This window comes from Myotis yumanensis, unplaced genomic scaffold (assembly GCF_028538775.1).
Source record: "Myotis yumanensis isolate MYYU_CA2020_CCGP unplaced genomic scaffold, mMyoYum1.0.hap1 SCAF_3, whole genome shotgun sequence".
NCBI lineage: Eukaryota > Metazoa > Chordata > Mammalia > Chiroptera > Vespertilionidae > Myotis > Myotis yumanensis.
The window spans coordinates 99,786,259-99,813,678 of NW_027223754.1; the positions used below are offsets into that span (position 1 = coordinate 99,786,259).

Here is a 27,420-nt window from a genome sequence, read left to right on the forward strand (position 1 = left end):
CCCCCTGATCGGCCCTGCTCTGTGTGTGACAGGGTACAGCGCCCCAACCCCTTGATCGGCCCTGCTCTGTGTGTGACAGGGTGCGGCGGCCCAACTCCCCCCCGCTCCATGGGCCCTGCTCTGTGTGTGATGGGGTAGAGTCATAACCTCCCCATCGGCCCTGCCCTGAGTGTGACAGTGGCGGCGCCCCAACCCCCTGATCCGCCCTGCTCTGTGTGTGACAGGGGGCGGTGCCCCAACTCCCCTATCAGCCCTACTCTGTGAGTGACAGGGGGGGGCTCTTCAACCCCCTGATCGGCCCTGCTCTGTGTGTGACAGGGTACAGAGCCCCACCCCCCCTGATGGGCCCTGCTCTGTGCATGACAGGGGGCAACTCCCCAACCCCCTGATCGTCCCTGCTCTGTGTGTGACAGGGGGTGGCGCCGCAACTTCTTTATCGACCCTGCCTTGAGTGTGACAGGGGGCGGTGCCCCACCCCCCAATCGGCTGTACCCTGAGCGTGACTAGGGGTGGCATCGCAACCTCCCGATCCGCCATGCTCTGTGCATGACAGGGGGCGGTGCCCCAACTCCCCAATCGGCCCTGCTCTAAGCCCGACCAGGGACTGCACCTAGGGATTGGGCCTGCCCTCTGCCACCCGGGAGCAGGCCTAAGCCAGCAGGTCATTATCTCCTGAGGGGTCCCAGACTGCGAGAGGGCACAGGATGGGCTGAGGGACCTCCTCTCCCCCCCGAGTGCACAAATTTTTATGCACCGGGCCTCTAGTATACTTATAACCTTCCAATGGGGTGTGAGGAATCAGGTTCAGATGTGTAAAGTTCTGGAACTTAGTCCAAAGGCTATCGAGTGGCAGGCCAGGAACAAGATCTCAATGTCATGTCATCTCAGATGTAATCAGTCTCAACTCTATGCTTTCAATAATACTTTATCATAAAAAATTAGTTATTTTGGAAAATATTACTTAACTAATTACCAAGGTGATAATTCAGAGAAGTAGAATATTTTGTTGCCTTTGACTTATAGCCAAATCATTCAAAGCTATAGGGAAGATAGCAAAATTTATATCGAAAGGTAACAATTTTATAATTGTCCCCGTATAGACAAGTTGTCCATGTCCATATCTACATCCAATTCTATATGTCTTCTATTCTGACAGTAAGAACTATTCAACCTTATTATGGACTTCCATATGTCAGTTGGGATCTATATCTAGGTTATACAGTCATTGGGAAGAACATAATCACTTAATGTATGTAAGGTACTTAAAATAATTCTGGGCAGACTCTAAGTTAGGCACACGATAAGTATTAATCATAATTATTCAAAACAAAGCTCTTCAGTCACTCACGGGGTCAAACACTAATGACTCTGCACTGAAAAATTTCTTCATAGCTAAAGAAATATCATTAGACCCTCGTACTTATATAATGGCAGCAGCATCTGGGGGCTTTTAGAAATTCAGAGCCTCACATCTACTATGACAGAATCTGCATTTTAATGAGATCCCCAGATAAATTGTGAGCAGAGGCAAGTTTGAGAAGTGCTTGGAGGACTCCAAGGTGTATGCAGAAACCATTTGGTCACTTGTATTTTTGGCAGAAATGATACAAAAGTAGCACTAACTCAGAAAATCTGCTCCATTTTATTGATGTATTCAGACCTTATCTGGGCCACAGAATGTAGATTGTGGGGTGGGGGGTAGTGATCACGTGACCCTCCCCAGTAGAAGGCAGTCTCATCTGAATCAGAGAAAATGCTTTGTGTAAGGGACCATGAGCGTGCATATTAGTGTGGGTATGTCATGGTCCTCGTGGAACAAGTGTGCAATCCTGCAACTACTATGGCATATTTTAGGGGAAGTAACAAAAACATTTTAATAAGAAGGTGACATTATTAGGAAATCTGCAATTGTAAATATATGGAAAAGAGGAAGTCACTTACATTTACCCAGGGATGCTCAAGGACCTGCATGGCTGAAAATCGCTGATCAACATTGACCAACAGCATCATGGTGATAAGCTCCTGTAGAAAGGAACATTCAATTCTATTTGTCTAACTTTTAAGGTCAAAGATAACAGCCATAAATCTTTTTTCCCCTTTATCCCACTGGGTGTTTTCAAATGCAGAAGTTCTATTTTATTTGGAAAAGCTCTAAATCTTAAATATATGGTGTCCCAAAAAATGTATACACACACTTTGAATAATTATAAAGTCAGTGTTTATTAAAATACATTTCATTTTCAAAATTAAGCTGTCATCTGTTAAAGTGTGTATACATCTTTTTGGGACACACTGTACTAATATGTCAACTCAACTTATCCACAATTACTTAATATCTTTAGAAGTTAAAGGAAAGGTGAATATTTGGAATTATAAAAACATAGCTTATAGTGGATGGAAAAAACAAAGTGAAATTAATATTAAAATCAATTTAATGAAAGTATTTTTAGTAGAAAAAAACAAATACACACGTTAAAGAATTAAAATTCATTTATTTTTCTAGGATTTTTCACTTTAAAAATAATTTTCTAAATTAATTTAATATAAAAATCAAATTTTAAAGACACTAGCTAAATTTTCTTTTGGCAGCTGAATGTAAAAATGTGTTTTTTTCCCTCAACTTCAGGATGGCATATTTAAGTATGAAAGAAAGTTATAAGAAAAGACATACAGAATTGCCAACAGCTAGTTGTTAAAACAAAAACTATATTTAGTAGCCAAAGAATTCTAAGAAAAATTGCTTCAAAAATTTCCAGATCAATCAACACAAATAAAATAGAACTATTAAGCAGTAAATGATTTATTGGTTCCGAAATAAATAAAACTTTCCCTTAAGTTCAAATTTATCTGGACCAGAAAAGCACAGCTTGGGTTATAATGATGAGTCTGTCATACATTTGTCAACTTTGAATTAGAAGTTCCCATGTAATAACATGGTTATATATATATTTCTTCATTGCTTACATTCATAGGCTCTGATTACCATTCCATGATGGGGATAATTCATTATTATTTTTTCCATTGATTTTTTTTTTTTGAGAGAGAGAATGGAGGGGAGGGGAATGGAGGGAGAGAGAAAGAAACATTAATGTGAGAGAGACACATCAATTGGTTGCCTCCCCTTTGTACTCCAACCGGGCCTGCAACTAAGGTACATTCCCTTAACCACTGGTAATCCAATCTGAGACCTTTGGTCTTTGGGCCTATGCTCTAATCACTGAGCCAAACTGGCCAGGGCGGGGATAATTAATCTTGCCAAAGATCTACCTTCACTTCCTAACTGGGGCCAAGACTTATTAAAGCAACTATTGTCTGTGATGCTCTTTGCCAGGTGCCATGGGGGTGTAAGAAATAGTCCTATCTGTCAGTGACTTCCAGCTCTTATGTTTATGGAGTGATGGCATGTTATGGAAAGAGTTGGACAGGTTTCTAAAAAGCCTGTTCACAGGTGAAATCATCTCCATGCCCACCTCAGCAGATTTTTCCCACATCTTTTCACTTTTCCTCTGGCACCTTTCTCAATTCCCCTAATTTCTTTAGGTCTAGAGGTAGATTCTTACACAGTTGGATAATATGAGAAACTTGGGCCCAATATACATAATTTTTTCTATGGAAAGTGGCCAGGCCTAAGGAATAATATTTTAAATTGAATTCATACTCAGAACACAGCAAAAGAAAAGTTATATAGATTGAATAATCAAAAGATAATTACTTTTTAAGATCAATTTTTCAAAAATTTAAGCCAGTGCCTAGAGATATAAGTTTAAGAGATCAACTAAAATATTTTGTTGTGTTTTTTATCTCAAGATTTTTAGTTTTCTTAGAGGTTGATCTTTTAGTTTTAATTGAAGAAAACCATATTCCTTGTTCCCCACTTCCTCTAAATCCTGGTTGTCTTTTAAGATCCAAGTTAAATTGTAGCATCCTCATGATGTATTTTTTTATCATTTCAACCCATGTTGAGCTTCCTCTACTTTGATTAACTGTTTCATTCATTCACTCATTCATTTATGTATATTGAGTACCAGTTATGTACTGGTGACTAGGCACTAATGATAGAGTAATGAACAAAATAAAAACATCCTTGTCTTCATGGAATTTGCATTCTAGTGGGAAAATAAATTATACAAATAAAACATATGCACCTATCTATATCTATGTAGAAAGGTGATTAGATGGTATACAAGATAGACATAAGGGTGTAGGTGCTATGGAGACAAATAAAGCAGGCAAGGAAAATAAGATGAGTCAGGTAGGGTTTTAGAACTGTACCTCAAAACAGGGTGCTTCTGGAAAAGATTCTCTGAGAAGATAAAATTAAGTCAAGACCTAAAAGAGTTTAAACAATAAGCTGCACAGAAATCTAAGGTGGGCTGAAGCCTGGTGTGGGTAGGGCATGGCAAGAGCCTATAGCAGGGTAAAGGGAATGATAACAGGGAGAGATGAAGCCAGGGAAACAGAGGCACTTGAGAAGTTGAGATGGTTATAAACAGATGAGTTGATGACTTGAATATTAGAAAAACTAGCAATTACAAATAAAATGTGTTCAGAAATCATATTTACAATATCATTCAGTCTCTTTGGACATAATGAATCAGAATCAACAATTCCATTAAGACACACAGGCTATAAGGAAGAGGAAAGCACTAGAAACCTACCTTCGCAGAATCAGAAACATTATCCCAGTATGGAGAAGGAAAGTCCACTTGTCCCATCAAAATCTGGTCAAAAAGCACCTCCTGGTCATCACCACTTCTATTTAGATGAACGACAACAGTGAGAGAAAAACAGGACTAAAATGTCAACTCAGGATATTCTTAAGCATTGGAGCCCTTTCTTTCCCCTTAAATGTGTAAAATGAGTTTTAAGTAATTCAAAATGTTAATATGGAACAGTTTTGGTAAATTGCAATAAAATGAGTTTCTAAATTATATGAAGAAGATATATAGAAGGCATGTAAATTACCATGCACAACCTGAAAAAAATAATAGCCATTATAAGTCAAATTCTTATTATTGTCTTTTTGTGCTGCAGGCTGATCAGATCTTTCTGAGAATAGAGAAATGCTTTGTTGGTGCTAATAAAAGATTGCTGCCCATACCCACGAAACGGAGGGAAGCCACACAGCAGGATATACGTGATTACACCAGCTGCCCAGATGTCTACCTTGAGGCCATATCTGAAAAAGTAAGTGACATCAGAATTACAAAGTCAGACCAGGACAAATTGTGGGGCATGGCAAAATAGGTGATTCTCCTATTCTAAACCAAAAAAACTGAACCAGACAAAACAAAAACCCAACAACAAACACAAATTAAAACCCACCAAGTAAACAGAATTCAAGAAAAGAATAATAAAAAAAGAGATTATCTAAGGCACATGAATAAAAATCAAAGTAATGCATGGCTAGGTTCCTATCCAGATATCAGTAAGTGAAGGGTTTCAGCAAAAAGGTTTATTATAGTCATATCAATTTTACTTTTATGTTCAAGCACAGGTAATTTATTTGGGAGGTGATCCCAGGAAACACCAGCTAAGGAGTGGGGAAATGAGACAGAGAAGGGAAGGGAAGTTATCAAATCAGTTACTAATGAGGGCAACTGGGGCTGAATCTCCCTAGGAGCTCTGAGAGACTGTGGAAGAACAGGAACCTCAGAGTTTTCCCACAGTAGGGTGAGGAGGCTGGGTATCTATATACTCTACTCATTCCCAACAGTAATTGGTATCGCTGCTGGGTGGATATTAATTTCTTGTCACTGTAGCCTTTTTCCTACTCATTCAGGGAAAGCTCCAGCAGCCCAAGGGAGCCCCTAAGAAAAGAGTTGCAGGTGCTATCAGGTAGAAATTATGAAATAGGTGGTCTTAAGGGTATACAGGTAGAGCACTGACAGCATCTACTACTTTAATCATCTTCCAAGTCCTATTTCAAACAATATGCCAATACTCATCAAGATATATATTTGGATAGAGACACTTCATAGAGACCTGTATAAATAAAACTCATGGATGATAACCAAGCCGAGTCCTAAAAATTAGATTTCATCTTTCCCCTAACAAAATGTTTAGTGGAATTGCTCACATGGAGCAAAACAAATTGGCTTGAGTTACTTGCCAGTCTAAAGCAACCCTTTTGGGACATCTGTGTTTTGTTTTGTTTTGTTTTGCCATCACCATTTATCCCCTCTACACTCTCTTCCACCTCTACTGCTCTCTCCCCCAGCAATCACCACACTGTTGAGTTCTCTACATGTCTCTCTTTTTCTTTTTTGTTCAATTCTTCCACCCTACCCCTACCACCAACACCATCTACCACCAGAGCTGTCTGCCTGGTCTCTATGAGTCTGTTTCTATTTTGCTTGGTAGTTCAGTTTGTCATTAAATTCCACATATGAATGAAATCTCATGATACTTGTCTTTCTCTGACTGACTTATTTCACTCAACTTGAAGCTCCCCAGATCTATCCATGCTGTTGCAAAAGGTAAAATTTTCTTCCTTTTTATGGCGGAGTAGTATTCCATTGTGTAAATGTACCACAGCTTTTTTATCCACTCATCTACTAGTATTAAAGGACACTTAGGCTGCTTCCAAATCTTGGCTATCCTATCTAATAAAAGAGAAACATGGTAATTAGCGTACGACCGCAACCCTTCCCATTGGCTAATCAGGGCGATATGCAAATTAACTGTCAGCCAAGATGGCGGCCGGCAGCCAGGCAGCTGGAAGCGAACATGAGGCTTGCTTGCTTCGGTGAAGGAGGACTCCAACATTCCCCGCCTGCCTTGCCGGCCTCTGAGCTTGCAGTTTGAAACATTGTAACAAATATAGAAGCTAAACAAAACCCCAGAAACCAGCTTTCAGCTGGCCGGGATCTCAGAGCTGGAGATGATACAGTGTTTCGATTATAGAACCGAAACAAACCAGATACGTGCTTTCAGCAGCAGAGGCCTTGGCCCAGAATTAAAAAAAAAAGAAAAAAAGGAGCGGTTGGGAGGTGCAGTCACCCACCAGCCTGAAAACAGCCCTCAGCCCCTCACCCAGACTGGCCAGGCACCCCAGTGGGGACCCCCACCCTGATCCAGGACACCCTTCAGGGCAAACCAGCCAGGCCCTACCCATGCACCAGGCCTCTATCCTATATAGTAAAAGGGTAATATGCCTCCCGGCACCGGGATCAGCGTGACAGGGGGCAGTGCCCAAACCCCCTGATCGCCCTGCGGCTCTGTGTGTGACAGGGGGCGGGGCCACAACCTCCCTATCCGCCCTGCTCTATTCGTGACAGGGGAAGGCGCCCCAACCCCCTGATCAGCCCTGCTCTGTGCCTGATAGGGGGGAGCTCCCCAACCCCCTAATCGCCCTGCGGCTCTGTGTGTGACAGGGTGCAGCGCCCCAACCCTCCCCCCACCACACAGGCCCTGCTCTGTGTGTGACGGGGTAGAGCCATAACCTCCCCATCGGCCTTGCCCTGAGTGTGACAGTGGCGGCGCCCCATCCCGCTGATCGGCCCTGCTCTGTGGGTAATAGAGGGTGGCACCCCAACCCCCTGGTCGGCCCTGCTCGTGTGTGACAGGGGGCGGTGCCCCAACTCCCCTATTGGCCCTGCTCTGTGTGTAACAGGGGGGAGCTCCCCAACTTCCTGATGGGCCCTGCTCTGTGAGTGACAGGGGGCAGTGCCCCAACCCCCTGATTGGCCCTGCTCTGTGCATAACAGGGGGTGGCGCCGCAATCTCCCCATCGACCCTGCCTTGAGTGTGACAGGGGGCAGTGCCCCAACCCCCCAATCGGCCCTACCCTGAGCGTGACTAGGGGTGGCATTGCAACCTCCCGAACCGCCCTGCTCTGTGCATGACAGGGGGCGACGCCCCAACTCCCCAATTGGCCCTGCTCTGAGCCCGACCAGGGGCTGCACCTAGGGATTGGGCCCACCCTCTGCCACCCAGGAGCAGGCCTAAGCCAGCAGGTTGTTATCTCCCGAGGGGTCCCAGACTGCGAGAGGGCACAGGCCAGGCTGAGGGACCCCCTCTCTCCCCACCGAGTGCACAAATTTTTGTGCACCGGGCCTCTAGTCTATCTAATAAAAGGGTAATATGCAAATTAGTCTGGGTGGGCATGGCTGCCTGCCGCTGGAGGCTGGGGCATTGAGGCTGTGTCAAATAAAATAAAATGTGTTCACATGACCTAAAGCACAAACATCTCAGCAGATAGCTCAATGCAGGTTATTGTGTAATCACACTGATTATACAATATTGATTACACAATAAACTTATTTTCACCAAAAATAAGTAACATCTTCATTTAAAGATGTGCCAGTAAGGCTGCTGAGGCTTTCGTCTATCCCTTTCTACACCAAAGATGACAGGGTTCAAGGAGGAAGGGCTCCAGTTTCGTTTTCTCAGCACCTAGCTAGGAGGCCTCCCTGGGTGACTCTCCCCTCTGAGCCCTGTGCAGGACTGGCGCTCTGCTCCGGCCGGGAGCCCCGAAGGGAGGCAGAGCGAAGTCCTTTTCCTTCAGGACCCCACTTTCCCTGGGAGTCTGGCCAGGAGGGCGCTCTCCCTGGGAACCCGGAAATCTGCCTCCCTGGCGACTGTGCAGTAGCAGGGCCTGGCGAGCCGCGAGAGGGCGACCTACCCATGCGGATGTGTACACTGGTGGAGGTCACACAGCTGCCATAGTTGAAGTTGTCCTGGATGGAGGACCAGGGTAGTGGGGATCGGAGTCGGCCAGGTCAGCAATGAAACCCCAGCTCCCTGCCTAATGACTAGAGCACAAAGACCTCAACTGTCCTCGGTCTCTTCCTGAGCAGCAGTCAGCCCCCACCAGGGATCAAACCCGAAACCTAAGTAGGTGCCCTGACAGAATGGAACCCAAACCTTCGCTGTGGCAGAGGAGCTCTGACCCACAGCAGGGGCCAGGGCAGCCAGAGGGGTTTTGTTGAGGGGCCCTGACAGGCAGCGCACAGGGCAGCGGGTTAGAACCTCCTCCTGATACATCAAGGTTGCAGGTTGGATCCCTGGTCAGGGCACAGACAAGAAGCAACCAAAGAGTGCATAATAAGTGGAACAACACACTGATGTTTCTCTTGCTTCCTTCTTCTCTCTAAAATAATCAATTAATAAAAATTAAAATAAAAAATAAACCCTCTGGCTTGCAGAGTTGCTAACTTAGTTAGAAAGCGAAGTCCCATCCCTTCCTGTTCATTCAACAAATACTTCATATGCTCCTTGAATAATCACACTGGGGATGGGTGTTTGTTTGTTTGTTTTGGTTAATCCTCACCTGAGGACATTTTTGCATTGTTTTTTTTTTGTTTGTTTGTTTTTTTTTTTTCTTATAGAGAATAGAAGGGAGGGAGAAAGACAGAAACTAATGTGAGAGACATCAATTGGTTGCCTCTTGCTGAATCTCCGACCAGGGTCCCGGATTGAGCCTACAACCCAGTCTGCCTGCAGAAGCACTATCCACTGAACCAAACCAGCATTTTTTTTCTTTTTAAATCCTCCTCTAAGGATATGTTTTTTTCATTGATTCTAGAGAGAGAGGAAGGGAGAAGGGAAGAGAAAGAGAAATATCGATCAGTTGCCCAAGCAATCCGACAGGGATGGAACCCACAACCTGTGTATGTGCCCTCACCTGGAATCGAACCCATGATCTTTCGGTGCTTGGGAGGACATTGTAACTACTGATCCACACCAACCAGGGCCTGGAGGTCATTTAAAATTTTTTTTTTCAGATCCGCCCTGGCCAGGTGGCTCAATTGGTTGGAATCTCAACCTGTACACCAAAGGATTTCTTGTTGGATTCTAGGTTAGGGCACATACTTAGGTTTAGGTTAGATCCCAGTGGGTCAGCAGGTGCAGAGGAAGCCTACTGGTATTTTTCTGTCACATGGATGTTTTTCTCTGTAAAAGTCAATTTTAAAAACATCCTCAAGTGAGAAATATATGTATATATATATATATATATATATATATATATATATTTAAAAATTTTTACATCTAAAATTTTATTTGGTTCTTTTTTAAATTTTATTTTTCATTTACAGTTCACATTCAATATCTTATCCTATATAATCAAACCCTAATATGCAAATCAACCAAACAGTGGAATGACTGGTCACTATGAACTGACCACCAGGGGGCAGACACTCAATGCAGGAGCTGCTCCCTGGTGGTCAGTGCGCTCCCACAGGGGGAGCGCCGCTCAGCCAGAAGCCGGGCTCACGGCTGGCGAGCGCAGTGGCAGTGGCAGGAGCCTCCATGGCAACACTAAGGAGCTTCGAGCAGAACAGTAGGGAGCAGCAAGCAGGCAGGCGGTAAGGAGCAAGAGGGCACAGGAGAGGCTGAGGGACCCCCCACCCCCAGTGTATGAATTTTGTGCACCAGGCCTCTAGTTGTAAATAATGTTGCAATGAGCATAGAGGTGCATATATTCTTTCAAAATAGTATTTCAGGTTTCTTTGGATATATTCCCAGAAGTGAAATCTCAGGGTCATAGGCAGTCTCATTTTTAATTTTCTGAGGTAAGTCCATACTGCTTTCTACAGTGGCTGCACCAATCTGCATTCACACTAACAGTGCACAAGGGTTCCCTTTTCTCTACATCCGCACCAACACTTGTTTGTTGATTTATTGATGATAGCCATTCTGACAATGTGAGGTGATATCTCATTATGGTTTTAATTTGCATTTCTCTGATGATTAATGACATTGAGTATCTTTTCACATGGTTATCTGTATGTCCTCTTTGGAGAAGTGCCTATTCAGGTCTTTTGCCCATTTTTTTAAATAGGGTTGTTTGTCTTTCTTTTGTTGAGTTGTATAAATAATTGATATATTTTGGATAGTAACCCCTTATCAGATGTATCATTGGTGAATATGTTCTCCCATTCAGTGGGTTGTCCTTTCATTTTGTTGATGATTTCCTATGCTGTGCAAAAACTCTTTAGTTTGATGTAGTCTCATTTGTTTATTTTTTCTTTTGTTTTTCTTGCCTGAGAAGGGAAAAATATTGCTACAAGAAGTGTCTGAGAATTTACTGCCTGTTTTCTTCTAGGATTTTTATGGTTTGGGGAAGCTAACATTTAAGTCTTTAATCTATTTTGAGTTTATTCTTGTGTGTAGTATACTAGTAGGAAGGTGGCCTAGTTCCATTTTTTGGCACATATCCGTCCAGTTTTTCCCAACACCATTTATTGAATATATTATCTTACTCCATTGTATGTTTTTGCCTCCTTTGTCAAATATTAATTGACTATAAAGGCGTAAATTTATTTCTGGGTTCTCTATTCTGTTCCCTTGATCTACATGTCTGTGTTTTATGTTAGTACCATGCTGTTTTGATACTATGGCCTGGTAGTATAGTTGACATCAGGTAGTGTGATTCTTCCAACGTTGTTCTTCTTTCTGAAGATCAAGGTTGCTATTTGGGGTCTTTTGTAATTCCATATAAATTTTGGAATATTTGTTCTAGTTTTGTGAAATACGCCATTGGTATCTTGATAGGAATTGCATTGAATTTGTAGATGGCTTGACTGGGAGTCATATCAATTTTAAAATAATGATTGGTGGAGCCTTAAGACTATCTAACTCTCTGAAATAATAAATACTTATAGGATGTTTTCCAATTTATAAAGCACTGACACAAGTTATCTTTTGTTTTCCCAACAAATCTGTTTTACAAAATAAGTATTATTGCTTACTTTATAGAAGAGAAAACTGAGGTTCAGAGGGGTAAATAGGTTTGCTCAAAATCACACACTGGCAATGGCAGAGTTGGGCTCTAACCAAGGTCTTCAAGAGACCTACCAAATCCTCCCTCTATCCCATACCACTCCCTCCAGCAAGTCTCAAAATACTAACAGTAGAAACAGAGCAATGCCTAAAATAGCACCCTGTGAGGGATATCAGGCATGGCTACAGATGTGTTCTTCCAACTCACTCAAATTTGATTAATAGAAAAGTCCTCATTACCTCACATCTCACGTTAGGGGTTTCCCTATTGAAATTCCTGTTTTGTATTTCTGCCTTTCTGGTTTATGGTACAAGCAGAAAAACTATCCCCAACTAATCACAGTGGATATATCCTACTCCATTAGCTGTGGTTTTGCGCTGCTGATAGGAAAAAAAAAAGTAGGATTGTATTCCCTTACTGCCCCACTCTTTCCTAATACTTCTGTTTACAACTAGTATAGTGCTTCAAAACCCTGCCTATGATGCTGGTGAGAAATAGGGATCTTTATAAAAAAAAAGCATTTTACTTACCAGACCTAAGTTAAATGCTGACTCACTACTATCTAGTCATGAACTTACATGATATTCAATTATCCAAGCCTGAATTTATTCATCTGCCAATCAGGAATCATACCATCTACTGGAAGAGTAAGAATTAAGTAAAAGAGCTTAGTTCCTGGCAAAGAATAGGTCCTTGGTAAGTATTAGGCCAACCCCCTTTCTAGAAATTTTCACTCTTCTTTATACTGCTGTACATAGAAACCAGGAAATTCCCAGTGACCCTGTGATACCTAAGAGTGTTTGTACCTCACAGATAATCAATGGTGCCAAGAGGGCCAAAATGGAACCAAGGCTGAAGAATAAGGCCAGCTGAATGAAATAATGAAAGGAGATTGTAATCATGGCACACCACACAGCAGTGTTTGCTTCTTTTATCTCCAAAAGTAAGTTAATTATCAACACTGTATGTTTTTCTGTTACTCCAAACATTTTTTTACTCTGGAGTTAACAACTGCTGTTCTATCTTTAACAAAGGCCAAATGGAAGCCTTAAACAAGTTACAGTAATTGGCAATTTGATTGGGAAAAAAGAGAAAATGGCTCCTACTTGCAAGTAAAAAAGAGTGAAGAAATCTGATAGCTACTTATCTGGATGGGACAGAGCAGTACTGTTTCTCCTATTCTTGAAGCAGACTAGTTCTTTGGCAAGCATATCCCACAGGAAGCACTTACCCAGTCTCTGCAATGATTTCTGGAGCCACATATGTTGGAGTGCCACAGACTGTGTACAGGGGACCATCCACAATGGTAGCCAGTCCAAAGTCACCCAGCTTCAGTGATTTGCTGCCATCTTGGTGTTCATACACCTAACATGAAAGTAAAAAGTGAAATCCCCTTAACCAAGAGCTCAGAATCTCTTCCCTGAAGAAACGAGGAGCACTGTGGTTTAAATTGAATGTATTTATGATAAAAACTTCAGATAATTATGCAAGGATATACATATGAAGATATCTTTCTTTAGATTACTGCCAAATTAGAAACATGCTGAATAACCAGCAAATGGAAATCTGTTAAATAAATTATGGCACATTTGTACAATAAAATGCTCTACGGCCAACAAAACGGTGATGTAAATTTATTGAAATGAACTATGTTTGGAAGTGAGGATAGCAGATTTCAGATTGGTTTGCATTAAATGTCTATTAAAGAAAAAATAAGGGCAAAGGAAAATGAGAGACCATGGTGTGTCTGAATCTGGGTAGTAAAATTATGGGAGTTGGCTTTTTTTTGTTTTTGTTTTCTTATCTGAATCCCATGTTTCTACAATTAAAGCTGATTTGCATAATACAATGAAATATAGAAAGTCTCTAGTGAAGTATCTCCAATTTCTGAAAATAATTACCTTTCTTTTAATGTAAGAAGCTTTAAAAATGCAATTCTTTAGTAATTAAACAGAAAGTTCTACATGTGTACTAAAATACTTTATTTTTTAAAGTAAGTAACTGAAAGGGATATTAATATTTCATTTCACCTGTGGCAATTTGGAAAGATTTATCAAGTGTGGAGTCAGCATTCTGCCCAGGTTTCCTTATTAAGGCAGTAAAAGTCTCCAGATTTTCATTCCACAAATTAAGAAAAAGGTGCATGTGACCATAGGCAAGCATTTACACTGATTTAGTTCTAGCCCAGGATTAAGCCAAATGGATCTGCTCTAAAATGTCTCCCAGCCCTGGTTGGTTTAGCTCAGTGGATAGAGTGTCGGCCTGAGGACTGAAGGGTTCCGGGTTTGATTCCCAGTCAGAGCACATGCCCGGGTTGCAGGCTCGATCCTCAGTATAGGGTGTGCAGGAGACAGCCAATTAATGATTCTCTCTCATCATTGATGTTTCTATGTCTCTCTCCTTCTCCCTTCCTCTCTGAAATCAATAAAAATATATTTTAAAAAGGCTCCCAAACAATGTCTATTATTTCAAAGAAAATATCAAAAGGCATTCAGAATTCTGATTCAGTGCCCACATTGAAGTCAATAAGATAAAGAAAACAACAGTAAAAGACTAGTATTCCCAGCAAAGGCAGGAGATGCTTCAAGGACATGGAGAAGTTTTCCTTGTATATCAAAATAATTCTTCCAGCGAGTTGAGGTCTACATGTTCTTCTGTTATCGCTCTATGATCATGTGTACTTGCTCCAGGAGTTTGAACCTCTCCAACAGCAAGGCACATCTCCACACATCAGAAGTGCTGTTATCATTCCCACATCATGTCTGCCTTTTGGAAAAAGTAGATTAACTTTTCATTTCACTGCAGCAGAAAGTGCAGATGTTTGGCTAGTTAAGCTACATGATCAGCAATAATCATTTGCATCTAACTGTTTTGGCAGAGTCAGATAGTCAGATCCTCCTCTCTGGAGAGACTGCATCTTTTCTGGGCAGAAAAATATTATTTTATTTTTTCTCCACACTCCACACTCGGAACATGGAGTTATCTCCCTAAGGGCATGACTATGGTCAAATGGAAGCTGCCCTTGTGCAGGTGCCCAGAGACTTCACCAGCACTTGGGTTGTTAGGATAAGGACAACTGTATGTACTTAACAGATGTGGCTTTGCCCAGTTGTTATCAGGGATGGACACTATCCTCCCTTACTTTGACGAAGCAGCTGTCCATCCCTGGTCAGCACAAACAAGTTTGAGTTATGAACTTTAAGCTATCAGAGCTGCAAAGTACAATATCATCTGCAGACTGAATTAATGCTCTTAAGCAAAAAAAAAAAAAAAAATCCCTAAATTGTAGTCTTAGCATGTTAGCCATTCTTGCTATCCAGTGATAAGCAAATGTTTTTCATGAAAAGAAATCTAATATGAAAACATCAAGTAGATCATTAGGTTTATTTCCCAGAAAGAGCCACATTTTTACTTCCTTAATTCCATTTTGTTAACAATAACATTTCTAAAAGGCAAAGTAATCTCTTGCTTTGATGTTCTGTTAGGTCAGATTTCAATTTTCACACCACCATTTACACAGGAATCTTGTGTTTTTTTCTAAACATACTATCTACAATCACCTAACTTGATTCAAAAGTTGGAGGAAAGCAGATGTTGGCAGATCTAGTCATAAGTTACATTTTAGTTCTGAATATGATTATGTAATTCTCTTTATTATTATTTTTTAATCCTCATCCAAGGATATGTTTTTATTGATTTTGAGAGAGAAAGAAAGGGAGAAAGAGACACAGAAAAAGAAACATTAATGCGAGAAACATTGATCAGTTGCCTCCTGCATGCTCCCTGACCAGGGATCGAACCTGCCACCTAGATATGTGCCCTGACCGGGAATCAAACCTGCAACCTTTTGGTGTACAGGATGATGCTCCAGCCAACTGAGCCATTTGGCTAAGTTACCATGTAATTCTCTTACATGAAGCAAGGTTAGGTTTTATTTTTGAACATCTACATTTTGATAGGAATTCTATCTTACATATAGCAATATGCCAATTATATTAATATAGCTGAACAATAAAATTCAAAGTTTCAATAACTAAGATATAAAACATTAAAAACTCACCTAAAATAAAAAATGAGGATTACCTAAAAGTAACAATACTTCTTAAGTAAACAATACAATTTTAATGCAATACCTAGAATCTATCACTTTGATGTTCTTTTTTCCTCTCTTTAATCACCTTTACAATGTTCACCTTTTTTTGTTTGTTTTGGAAACTGAATAGTAGAACTTTTATGAACATAAAGAGATTACAGTGGAGCTTATAAGGGAAGTAAGAGCTTAGAAATGAAGGCCTAATGCATTTAATTGAAAACATATGTAGATGCAAGTACATTGGAAATGATTTAGGAAAAAATATTTTTGCAGGTCAATAAATGTCCAGGCATCTAGGTTAGAATTCTGTTTAACTTACTTACTGTGAGGCAGGGCAGGAAACAAGATTGCTCTGCTCTGTCAACACTTTGAGAGAAGGATTTAGAAGAATATATTCTAGGTTACCGCTCCTCCAATGGGAGAGTGCCTCTTCTAAGTGGTATAAGGAGCCCAGCTCACAACTGGGACTCACTATTAGCGCCAAGCTCACCTTTGTCTCTTCCTAAGCCAATTACAGAGGGGCATGAGTGAGGCCATTTAAAAACTAAAACTATTAAAATTACAGATCGCTAAATACATCTATTTCAAACATATATGTACACACACACACACACACACACACACACACTCACAAAAGCATCTCCAGGAAGTATTTTCCCAAATGGAAGCTATAAATTCACTTTAAACTACATTTTTAATTAAAAGTTAGGAATCAGCAAAGCTTCTAAGAAGTTCACATTTAAAATGCTGAGACCTTGGCTTATACCACTCTCCAAATCGATTCTGACTTTGTTCTTCATGCCTCCTCATCCTGACCATCTTCCAGAAAGGACATCAAAGGCTGCAAGCATAGGTTTGGACAGCCTGTTTCAACAAGTGGGGTTCTAGTATAAGAACTTTTGCTATAACTGTATTTTGAAGACTTCATAAAACATGACTCACACGTGAAGTGGGAGTATATTAACTGTCAATCAAAGAGTATACACAACATCCTATATAATAATAGAGAAACATGGTAATTAACCATAACTTTGGTATCCTTCCCATTGGCTAATCAGCGAGATATGCAAATTAACTGCCAACCAAGATGGCGGCCGGCAGCCAGGCAGCTTGAAGCTAACAGGAGGCTTGCTTGCTTCAATGACGGAGGAAGCCAACGTTCCCTGCCTGCCACTGCCGGCCTCTGAGCTTGCAGTTTAAGAAACATTGTTACAAATATAGAAGCTAAACAAAACCCCAGAAACCTGCTTTCAGCCAGCCGGGCCTCAGAGCTGGAGTTGAAACAGTGTTTCAATTATAGAACACAAACAAACCAGATACCTGCTTTCAGCAGCCAAGGTCTCAGAGCTGGAGCCGAGCCTCAGAGAGAAAGCCGGCTCTCAGTTCCAGTGACAGCCATAGAAGGTAAATAAATGCCAGAATAAAAGAAAAAAGAAAAAAGGAGAGGTTTGAAGTTTCAGTCGCCCGCCAGCTTGAAAACCGCCCTCAGCCCCTCACCCAGACTGGCTAGGCACCCCAGTGGGGACCCCCACCCTGAAGGGGGTGTGACCAGCTGCAAACAGCCATCATCCCCTCACCCAGGCTGGCCAGGCACCCCAGTGGGGACCCCCACCCTGAAGGGGGTGTGACCAGCTGGAAACAGTCATCATCCCCTTACCCAGGCTGGCCAGGCACCCCAGTGGGGACCCCCACCCTGAAGGGGGTGTGATCAGCTGGAAACAGCCATCATCCCCTCACCCAGGCTGGCCAGGCACCCCAGTGGAGACCCCCACACTGAAGGGGGTGTGACCAGCTGGAAACAGCCATCATCCCCTCATCCAGGCTGGCCAGGTACCCAAGCGGGTCCCCCACCCTGATCCAGGACACCCTTCCGGGCAAACCAGCCAGCCCCCACTCATGCACCAGACCTCTATCCTATACAGTAAAAAGGGTAATATGCCTCCCAGCACTGGGATCAGCGGAGCCACAAGGCCTCCCGAACCCGGGATCAGCAGAGCCATGAGGCCTCACATTCCGGGATCAGCGGAGCCACGAAGTCTCCTGGCACCAGGATCAGCAGAGCCGCGAGGCCTCCTGGCACTGTGATCAGTGGACCAGCCAGGCCTCCCAGTCCCGGGATCAGTGGAGCAGCGAGGCCTCACTGCCCCTGTGTCAAGCAGAGCTTCAAGGCTTCCCAGCACTGGGATCAGTGGAGCCACGAGGCCTCCCAGCACTGGGATCAGTGGAGCTGCGAGGCCTCCTGGCCCCTGGAGCAGCGTGACAGGGGGCAGAGCCCAAACCCCCTGATCGCCCTGCAGCTCTGTGTGTGACAGGGGGTGGGGCCACAACCTCCCTATTGGCCCTGCTCTGTTCGTGACAGGGGAAGGCGCTCCAATCCCCTGATCGGCCCTGCTCTGTGAGTGACATGGGGGAGCTCCCCAACCCCTTGATCAGCCCTGCTCTGTGTGTGACAGGGTGTGGAGCCCCAACCCCCCTGATGGGGCCTGCTCTGTGCATGACAGGGGGCAGCGCCCCAACCCCCTGATCGACCCATGCTCTGTGCGTGACAGGGGGTGGCGCGGCAACCTCCCCATCGACCCTGCCTTGCGTGTGACAGGGGGCGGCGCCCCAACCCCCCAATCGGCCCTGCTCTGAGCCTGACCAGGGGCTGCACCTAGGGATTGGGCCTGCCCTCTGCCACCCAGGAGCGGGCCTAAGCTAGCACGTCGTTATCTCCCGAGGGGTCCCAGACTGTGAGAGGGCACAAGTGAGGCTAAGGGACACCCCCCGACCAGTGCACAAATTTTTGTGCACCGGGCCTCTAGTAATATATAATTTAATGTTCATCCCAGGCCTTTAAATACTATAGATGTTCTCCTACATTTTAAACACCAAGGGGCTATTAAAGAGATGAGGATTAGTGCAAATTATCCAGCATGTAGTGCTTTCACTGTTTAAATGAAGCAATAAAACTGTGTAGTTGTACAACACTAATTGAATGCAGCTACACATAATTGTGGACTGCCATATGCAGCCTATTACCATACAGACTGTCAGTATTTTGTAAGCTACTCTTGTGATCATTGCAAATGGCTACAGTCAGAGAATTTGTTCTCTATGGCTTATTATATAGCTATCAAGACATCCCATTATTTGACAGACTAAATGTGCTAAATGGCAACAATTAAGAAAAAGGTTCCATTTACAAGCTGAAGGCATCTTCTACCAAGACTAGATATAGTGAAAGGTCAGATATTAGGTTCTTGGCATACTGATATTTTACACAAGATTTTTCTTCTTTAAAGAAGAGTTTTATTTTTGTTTCTTTTTCATTTATGTGGGGTTTTCCAGGAGCTGTAACTTTCTGAAGAGTAGATGTTTGGGCATATGTCTGATTTCCCATGAATTAGAAACTGACACTATTTGGAAAAGTTATTTGAAAAAGTAAAAAAGTGAATATAAGTCATAAAACGGAGCCAGTGGCCATAAAATATGAAAGTTCACAGAAAATCTGAACTTGGTCAAATGGTCTCTTTTTCAAAAAAATTATCTTTAGTGTTGAAAGTATTACAGATGTCCCCTTTTGTCCCCACATTGATCCTTTCCACCCTAATCCCCATCTCCCCAGGCCTTCACTGCACTATTGTCCATGTCCATGGGGTATGCATTTATGCATTTAAGTTCTATGGTTAATCTCTTCCAGTCTCCTGCCCCACCCCACCCTGCCACTTCCCTCTGAAATGTGTCAGTCTGTTGTATACTTCAATGTTTCTGGGTCTATTTTGTTTGCTAGTTTATTGTGTTCATTAGATTCCACACATGAGTGAGATCATGTGACACTTGTCTTTCTCTGACTGGCTTATTTCACTTATCATAATACTCTCCAGATCCCGCCACACTGTCTCAAAGAGTATGAGATCCTTCTTTTATTTACTGTTGCATAGTATTCCATTGTGTAAATGTACCTGTTTTTCTTATCCATTCATCTACTGATGGGAACTTGGGCTGTTTCCAGATCTTCGCTATTGTAAATAATGGTGCTATGAATAAAGGGGTGCATATATTCCTTCTAATTGGCTTCTTAGGCTATATTTCTAGAAGTGGGCTCTCTGGCAGTTCCATTTTTAATTTTTGAGGAAACTTCACAATGTTTTCTAAGTTAATATAAGTCATAAAATGCAGCCAGTGGCCATAAAATCATATGAAAGTTCACAGATAAGCTGAACATAGTCAAATAGTTTCTGTAATTTCCATAATAGAAAACTGAAAGGTGACTAATGTAACAAACGTGTCAGAACAAACATAATTCTCCATGTTGCTGTGAATTCAAGGATAAACCTGTTGAAATGATGGCTAATGAATCACTAGTAGCCACTAAACTATTTTTCACAGACAAGCTCAATAAATACTAAAAATTATCTCACCAAGTAAAGTCGAAGAAAAGTAGCATGAAATTGACAAAGCCATAAAAAATGTCAATTTACTTTTTAACAAAGATGGTACTCCTTTAAAAAGACATTGATTTTCCTCTGGCCATAGTATATGGCCTTTATGATTCTAAAGAAAATTGATTAAATTTAAATCTTTAAGAAGTAAAAACATTTATAAGGAAATAATTTTGCAAAATTACTTTATGGTTCACATACATTAGAATTAAACTTCCTGGAAAAAATAAATTATTAAAAACACCAAACCCATTAAATACCCACTTGTAAAACCCATATGTAAAATCTTTATGAAATCAAAAGTTTAAATGAAATAATAAAAGTTTTATAGAAGTTAGAAAGAAGTAAGTCAGAAGAGGTATGATAATATTAAATAGTTTTTCAGAGATTTCTTGGAAGATGGAGAAATGAATGGAAACTTCAAGAAACCTGATTCTCACCCTCACTTTAAAATAGTCATTAAACTACCTAAAAAAGAGTTCTATGCAGGTGCAATGAGATACATAAAACATGCACATTCTGCACATTCTGGATTCTGTTAGCAATTGTATAATACTAGGATTTTGTTAAAACTTGGGGAGTCAATGTTACTGCAATTAAAAATATATATTACATTTTTGTCACACAAGTAATATCCAATATAGCATTGTAGGAAAACTACAAAAGACAGAAAACTATAGAGAAAAGGAATTACACCCATAATCTTGATACCTAGAATTAACTATTCTTAACATTTTTTTTTTTTTTTTTTTTTAAATATATTTTATTGATTTTTTACAGAGAGGAAGGGAGAGAGATAGAGAGTCAGAAACATCGATGAGAGAGAAACATCGATCAGCTGCCTCCTGCACATCTCCGACTGGAGATGTGCCCGCAACCCAGGTACATGCCCCTGACCGGAATCGAACCTGGGACCTTTCAGTCCGCAGGCCGACGCTCTATCCACTGAGCCAAACCGGTCTCGGCTATTCTTAACATTTTTAAGTATGGACTTCCAGAGTTTTCTTTCTCTTTCTTGCTCTTCTGTTTTCAGCGGATAATATATTCTGGAGTTTCCCAAGTGAATAAGTACATGTCAACATCATGACTTTTAGTGGCTGCTGGATATTCCATTATATGGATGCACCACAATAATAATACCAACACTAACCCCACTGCCATTTAGTGAGTACACGGGATATGCCAGCCATCCTGTTAAGAACTTCACATTCATTGTCCCATTTGATTTTCACAAGAACCTTATTAAGTAATCTTACTGATATTTTACATATGAAAAATAGGCTCCGAGATGTTAAGTAATTACTCAATCCAATGTTATTCAGCTAACAAACGGCAGAGCCATAACTTAAGCTCAGGTATGTCTGAGTCCATGATCTAACTAGTATGTCCTCCTGTCTCCATATCATGCCTTTATTTTACTGATCAGTGCCTAATATAAGTTGTTTCTATATTTTTTCTATATTAAAAATACTGAGGTAAAATATATATATATATATATATATATATATATATATATGATTTTTCTTTTAAGTTGCATTTCTAGTAGTAGAATTACAGTTCACATATTATTTAATGCTTTGATTATATATTACCAAATTACCTTTCAGAAAGACTATATCAAGTTACTCTTATACCAACATATGATATGATTGATATCCTTATGACTTTGCCCACACTGTATATTATTAATCATTGCTAGTCCAATAAGGCCATGACATTTTAAAATGAAATGAATCAGAGGTGGCTCAAAGCAGACAGGCAGGTGGGTTGCACCCGCCACTGTCACTGGGGAGATGGAGGAGCCATGTCTTAGCTCATAGATTTGAATATTTCTTTCATCAACAATTTGAAGTGTTGAGAGTTGGAAGATGGTGGTAGATTAGGTGAAAGCTACACTCACCTCCCTCCAGGACCCTGGAACTACAACAAAAGTATAGAAAAATCATCCTGAATAATCAACTGAAGGGCAGCTGGAGAGACTTACAGAGGAGGCCACATTGAGCCTGGTAGGAAGTGCAGAGGCATGAGAGGGCAGGCTGGGCTCCCATGGGTGGCAGCTGAATTTCTGAAGTATTTCAGGGATTCCCCTGAGGAGTCTGGGGTCTAAACACTAAACTGAGCTCCCTAGCCTAGAGCAACAGAACTGGGAAAAGCGCCCGTATAACATCCGGCTGTGAAAAGCAACAGGGTTTCTGTCTGACAAGGAGAAATGGCTAAAATGCAGGCACCCTTTTAAAGGGCCAACACACAAAATTCCATTTGCAGCCACACACCCTTGGCTCCAGCAGAAGTGGGGGCAGAGCAGACCAGAGCTGTGTGAGTAGATTCTGGAGTCAGTGGCTCTGTAGAGAGAGCTGAGAGGTCAGCCAAGGATACCAAGATGAGTCATTTCCCCATAGTGTACTAGTAGAAGCCATCTTTCTCAGGGAGAGCATTCCCATTCATGAAGCATCAGACTGGGGAGAAGCAATGGCACCACTCATTTGAGTCCCTCTCACCCCACTCTTGAGGCTTTTTAAGTGAATGAGCCTAACAGAGAGCCTGCAGGCAGAGGCAGATATCTGAGTGTTTTGAGACTTTTGCTGACCTGCCCAGGACCTGGCACTAATAAAAGCAGACTTTGGTGCACGCCTTGGTATTTTCCACATGCATCCAGGCCCAGCAGAGTGAGCCAAAGTTGAGGACCACTGACAGCTTTAATCAGGTTGCCCAGAGTCAGTTACAGACAACGTGTGACATTGGCCTGCACCAGAGTCTCTCTGAAGGGTCCCAGAACCAATAGACACAGTGGCCAGCTTCAGACAGCAACAAAGCAGGATTCAATAAGCTTCACTAGCAGCATATTCACAAGGAGATCTCTGCAGGCATCAAACCCTGCTGAGGCAAATTTCACTTTGTGTGATTAGCACCTGCACAACAGCCTGCATACTGTGTTGGGGGTTGAGCCTCACTCTCAGCCAGCCTGAGGGTTGAACCAATGCACAAATGGGCCAATAGCAAATCAAGATTCAATTACAACAAACAGGCCTATATAATGCATACAAGGGACTTCCTAGAGTACCCAGCTCCAGTGATCAGGGAGATTGTGCCACTGGTCCCACAGATCACCTACTCTATAAGGCCATCCTACCAAGATTGGGAGTCATAACAATCTACTCAACACATACAAAACAAAAAGGCAGCCAAAATGGCAAGACAAACAAACAGGCCACAAATGGAACAAGAGAATTCTTCAGAAAAACAGCTAAGTGAAATGAAGGTAAGCGATTTATCAGATATAGAGTTCAGAGTAATGATTATAAGGTTGCTCAACAGTATGAAAAATGACATAGAAGCCATGAAAAAGGACCAGTCAGAAATGAAGAATGCCTTATCTGAAATAAAGAACACACAGGAAAGAATAAATAGTAAGCTCATGAAGCAGGGGATCAAATCAGCAATTTGGAAGACAAGGTAGAAAAAACACATCCAATCAGAGTAGCAAAAGAAAAAAAAAAATGAGGCTGGTTTAAGGTACCTTTGGGACAACATGAAGCATAATAACATCTGTGCCATAGGGGTACCAGAAGGAGAAAAGAGAGAGCAAAAGATCAAGAACATATTTGAAGAAATAATTACTGAAAACTTCCCTAAATTAGTGAAGGAAAAAGACATACAAGTCCAAGAAGAGCAGAGAGTGAAAAATAAGATGAATTCAAAGAGGCCACAACATGACACATCATTATTAAAATGGCAGAAGTTAAAGACAAAGAGATAGTCTTAAATGCCATAAGAGAAAGGCAGTCAGTTACCTACAAGGGTGTTCCCATAAGGCTGACTTCTCAAAAGAAACATTTAGAGCCAGAAGGGATTGGCATGAAATATTCAAAGTGATGAAAAGTGAGGACCTACAACCAAACCTACTTTACCCAGAAAAGCTATCCTTTAACCCTTTGTATGCCATAAGAGTCCATAGACACAAGTGGTGGACCTTCCCCACATACCATGGGCATCAATAGCCACAAACCTCACATATCAACTCTGGTCGCCCAATTTTAAAATCAGACTTGTTAGTAACATCTCTGGTTCTGTAAAGAAAATTATGGTAACTTAAATTTGTAAATATTCCAGCGCATATGGAAGAAATTCCAATATCGATATATAGGGCTGCCATTCAGACACACAAGAGATAAACACTGCAACACTTGAGATTTTTTTATTCATTGTGACACTTGATATTTGCTTGTGTTATCATGAATTTCACACCTAAAATGGTAAACATGGTGTGCATTCTTAATTATTTTTTTACAGATTTCATCTTTGGAGCATCAACAAAATTTAGTGTTTTTGAGGCTTTTCATGTCAATCATTTATTTTTATTTTCGCACTCACTTTTTTTATATTTCCGTAGAATTGAAAATCATCATTATTTTACTATTGAATTTATCATTGTAATATATTATATTGGGCAAATAAAATTCAATCCCCATAAATGGCATCAGATGAAGAAATATTCAAACCAAGCACCTCACAAGAAGAAGAAGGTGACATCTTTTATTGGCTTCCGTTTTGGTCGCCTGGCAGTTAACTGGTTAAAAAAAAAGAAATAAAGTGCTCCCCAGTGAAGAAAAAGATATAGGAATTTGTTACCACCAACCAGTTTTACAAGAAATGTTAAAGGGCTTGCTTTAAGAAAAAGAAGAAGCAGCCTTAGCCAGTTTGGCTCAGAGGATAGAGCATCGGCTCTCAGACTAAAGGGTCCCGGGTTTGATTTCGGTCGGAGATGCAAAGTCTTTTGAAGGCTTGATACCAGCAAGTGGTAAGCAACCAACAGATGTGAGACGTCACTGTTTCTTTCTCTGTCTCTCCCACTTCCTTCCACTCTCTGAAAATCAATGGAAAAATATCCGCGGGTGAGGATTAACAGAAAAAAAAAAAGAAGAGAAAATGAAGGAGGAGAAGAGGAAGAGGGAGGAAACAAAACAGAAGAACATTGTTTCAAAAATAAAATGGAAATAAATACGTATCAATAATCATTTTAAATGTAAGCAACTTAAATTCTCCAATCAAAAGACATAAGGTAGCTGAATGGATAAGAAAACAAGGCCCACCGTGGCCAGTGTGACTCAATTGGTGGAGTGATGTCCCATACACTGAGAGGTCACTGGTTCAATTCCCGGTTGGAGCACATTCCCCGGGGTTGTGGGCTAGGTTCCCTGTGGGGGCCTGGAGAGGCGGCTGATTGATGTTTCTCTCTCTCTCCCTCTCCCTTCCTCTCTCTCTCTAAAGTCAATAAAAACATATTTAAAAAAAGAAAACAAGACCCATATATTTGCTGTCTTAAGAGACCCACCTCACAATGAAAGATGCACACAGAGTAAAAATGAACGTATGGAAAAAGATATTTCATGCAAATGGAAAGGAGAAAGGGCTGGAGTAGCAATACTTATATCTGACAAAATAGACTTTAAAACAAAGAATATAGTAAGAGACAAAGAAAGACATTACATAATAATAAAGGAAGCAACCCAACAAAGGGACATAACTCTTATAAACATTTATGTACACAATACAAGATCATCTAAATATGCCAAGCATATCTTGATGGATATAAGGGAGAGATTGACAGTAATACAGTTACAGTAGGGGATTTTAACACCCAATTGACATCAATGGATAGATAGATCTTCCAGACAGAAAATCAATAAGTAGACAGCAGCTTTAAATGACACACTAGATCAAAAGGATTAAATTGATATCTTAGAGCATTCCATCCCAAAGCAGAAGCATATACATTGTTTTCAAGTACCCATGGAATGTTTTCTAGGATAGAACACATGTTAGGACACAAAACAAGTCCCAATAAATTTAAGAAGATTGAAATCATATCAAAAAGATTGAAATCATATCCAGAATCTTCTCTGACCATAATGCTATGAAACTTAATATCAATCACAAGAAGAAAACTGAAAAACACACAAAGATATGGAGGCTAAATAGCATCTTACTAAATGAATGGGTTAATAAGATCAAGAAAGAAATCAAAAGATACTTTGAAACAAATGAAAATGAGAAACAATAACCCCAAATCCCTGGGACACAGGGAAAGCAATCTTAAGAGGGAAATTAATAGCATTACAGGTCTATCTCAAGAAACAAGAAAGAGCTCAAATAAACATCTAAGTTTACAGTTAAGGGAACTTGAAAGCAACAACAAACAAAGTCCAGAGTGAGTAGACAGAAAATAATAAAAATCAGAGCAGAAATAAATAAAATAGAGTTTAATAAAGTAATACAAAAGATCAATGAGCATTGAAAAGATAAATAAGATTGACAAACATTTGACCAGACTCATCAAGAAAAAAAGAGAGAGGACCCAAATAAATAAAATCAGAAATGAAAGAGAAGTAACAACTGACACCAAAGAAATGTAAAGGAATATAAAAAATATTACAAACAACTATATACTAATAAATTTGTAAATCTGGACAAAGTGGATACATTCCTAGAAACATACAATTTTCCAAAACTCAATCAGGAAGAATGAGAGAATCTGAATAGATAGATTGCAACTAGTGAAATTGAAGCAGTAATTTTAAAAACCTCCCAACAAAAAAAAGCCCTGGACCCAATGGCTTTACAGGTGAATTTCACCTAACACTCAAGGAAGAACTAACACCTATCCTTCTCAACCTATTCCAAAAAATTCAAGAAGAGGGAAGATTCCCAAGCTTATTTTATGAGGCCAGATATTATTCTAATTCCAAAACTAGATAAAGACATAACAAAGAAAGATAAATTATAAGCCAATATCCCTGATGAACATAGATACTAAAACTCTCAACAAAATATTAGCAAACTGAATCCAACAATACATTAAAAAGTACATCTACACAATGGAATACTATGCTGCAGTGAAAAAAGAAGGAATTCTTACCATTTGCAACAGCATAGATGGAACTGGAGAGCATTATGCTAAGCAAAATAAGCCAGTCAGAGAAAGATAAATATCACATGATCTCACTTATTTGTGGAATATAATGAACAACATAAATTGATGAACAAAAACAGATCCAGAGACAGAGACACATCTATCATACCTTAAAACCTCAGAGGGAAGGTAGGGGAGGGTGGGGGTAAGGGGAAGAGATCAACCAAAGGACTTATATGCATGCATATGAGCCTAACCAATGGAC

The 27,420-nt window shown here is 41.0% G+C and overlaps 1 protein-coding gene across 3 annotated transcripts in view; it reads right to left on the minus strand.

Annotated features, from left to right (window-relative positions):
* DCLK1 (doublecortin like kinase 1) overlaps positions 1-27,420 on the minus strand; it is a 539,423-nt gene that overhangs the window by 33,844 nt on the left and 478,159 nt on the right. For all 3 annotated transcript variants that reach the window (XM_070409184.1, XM_070409186.1, XM_070409185.1), the window contains 4 exons: positions 12,960-13,093; positions 5,102-5,179; positions 4,659-4,755; positions 1,942-2,022 (listed from right to left, as the gene is read on the minus strand). In XM_070409184.1, the coding sequence (XP_070265285.1) occupies positions 1,942-2,022; positions 4,659-4,755; positions 5,102-5,179; positions 12,960-13,093 (390 nt within the window). The remainder of the gene's footprint in view (positions 1-1,941; positions 2,023-4,658; positions 4,756-5,101; positions 5,180-12,959; positions 13,094-27,420) is intronic.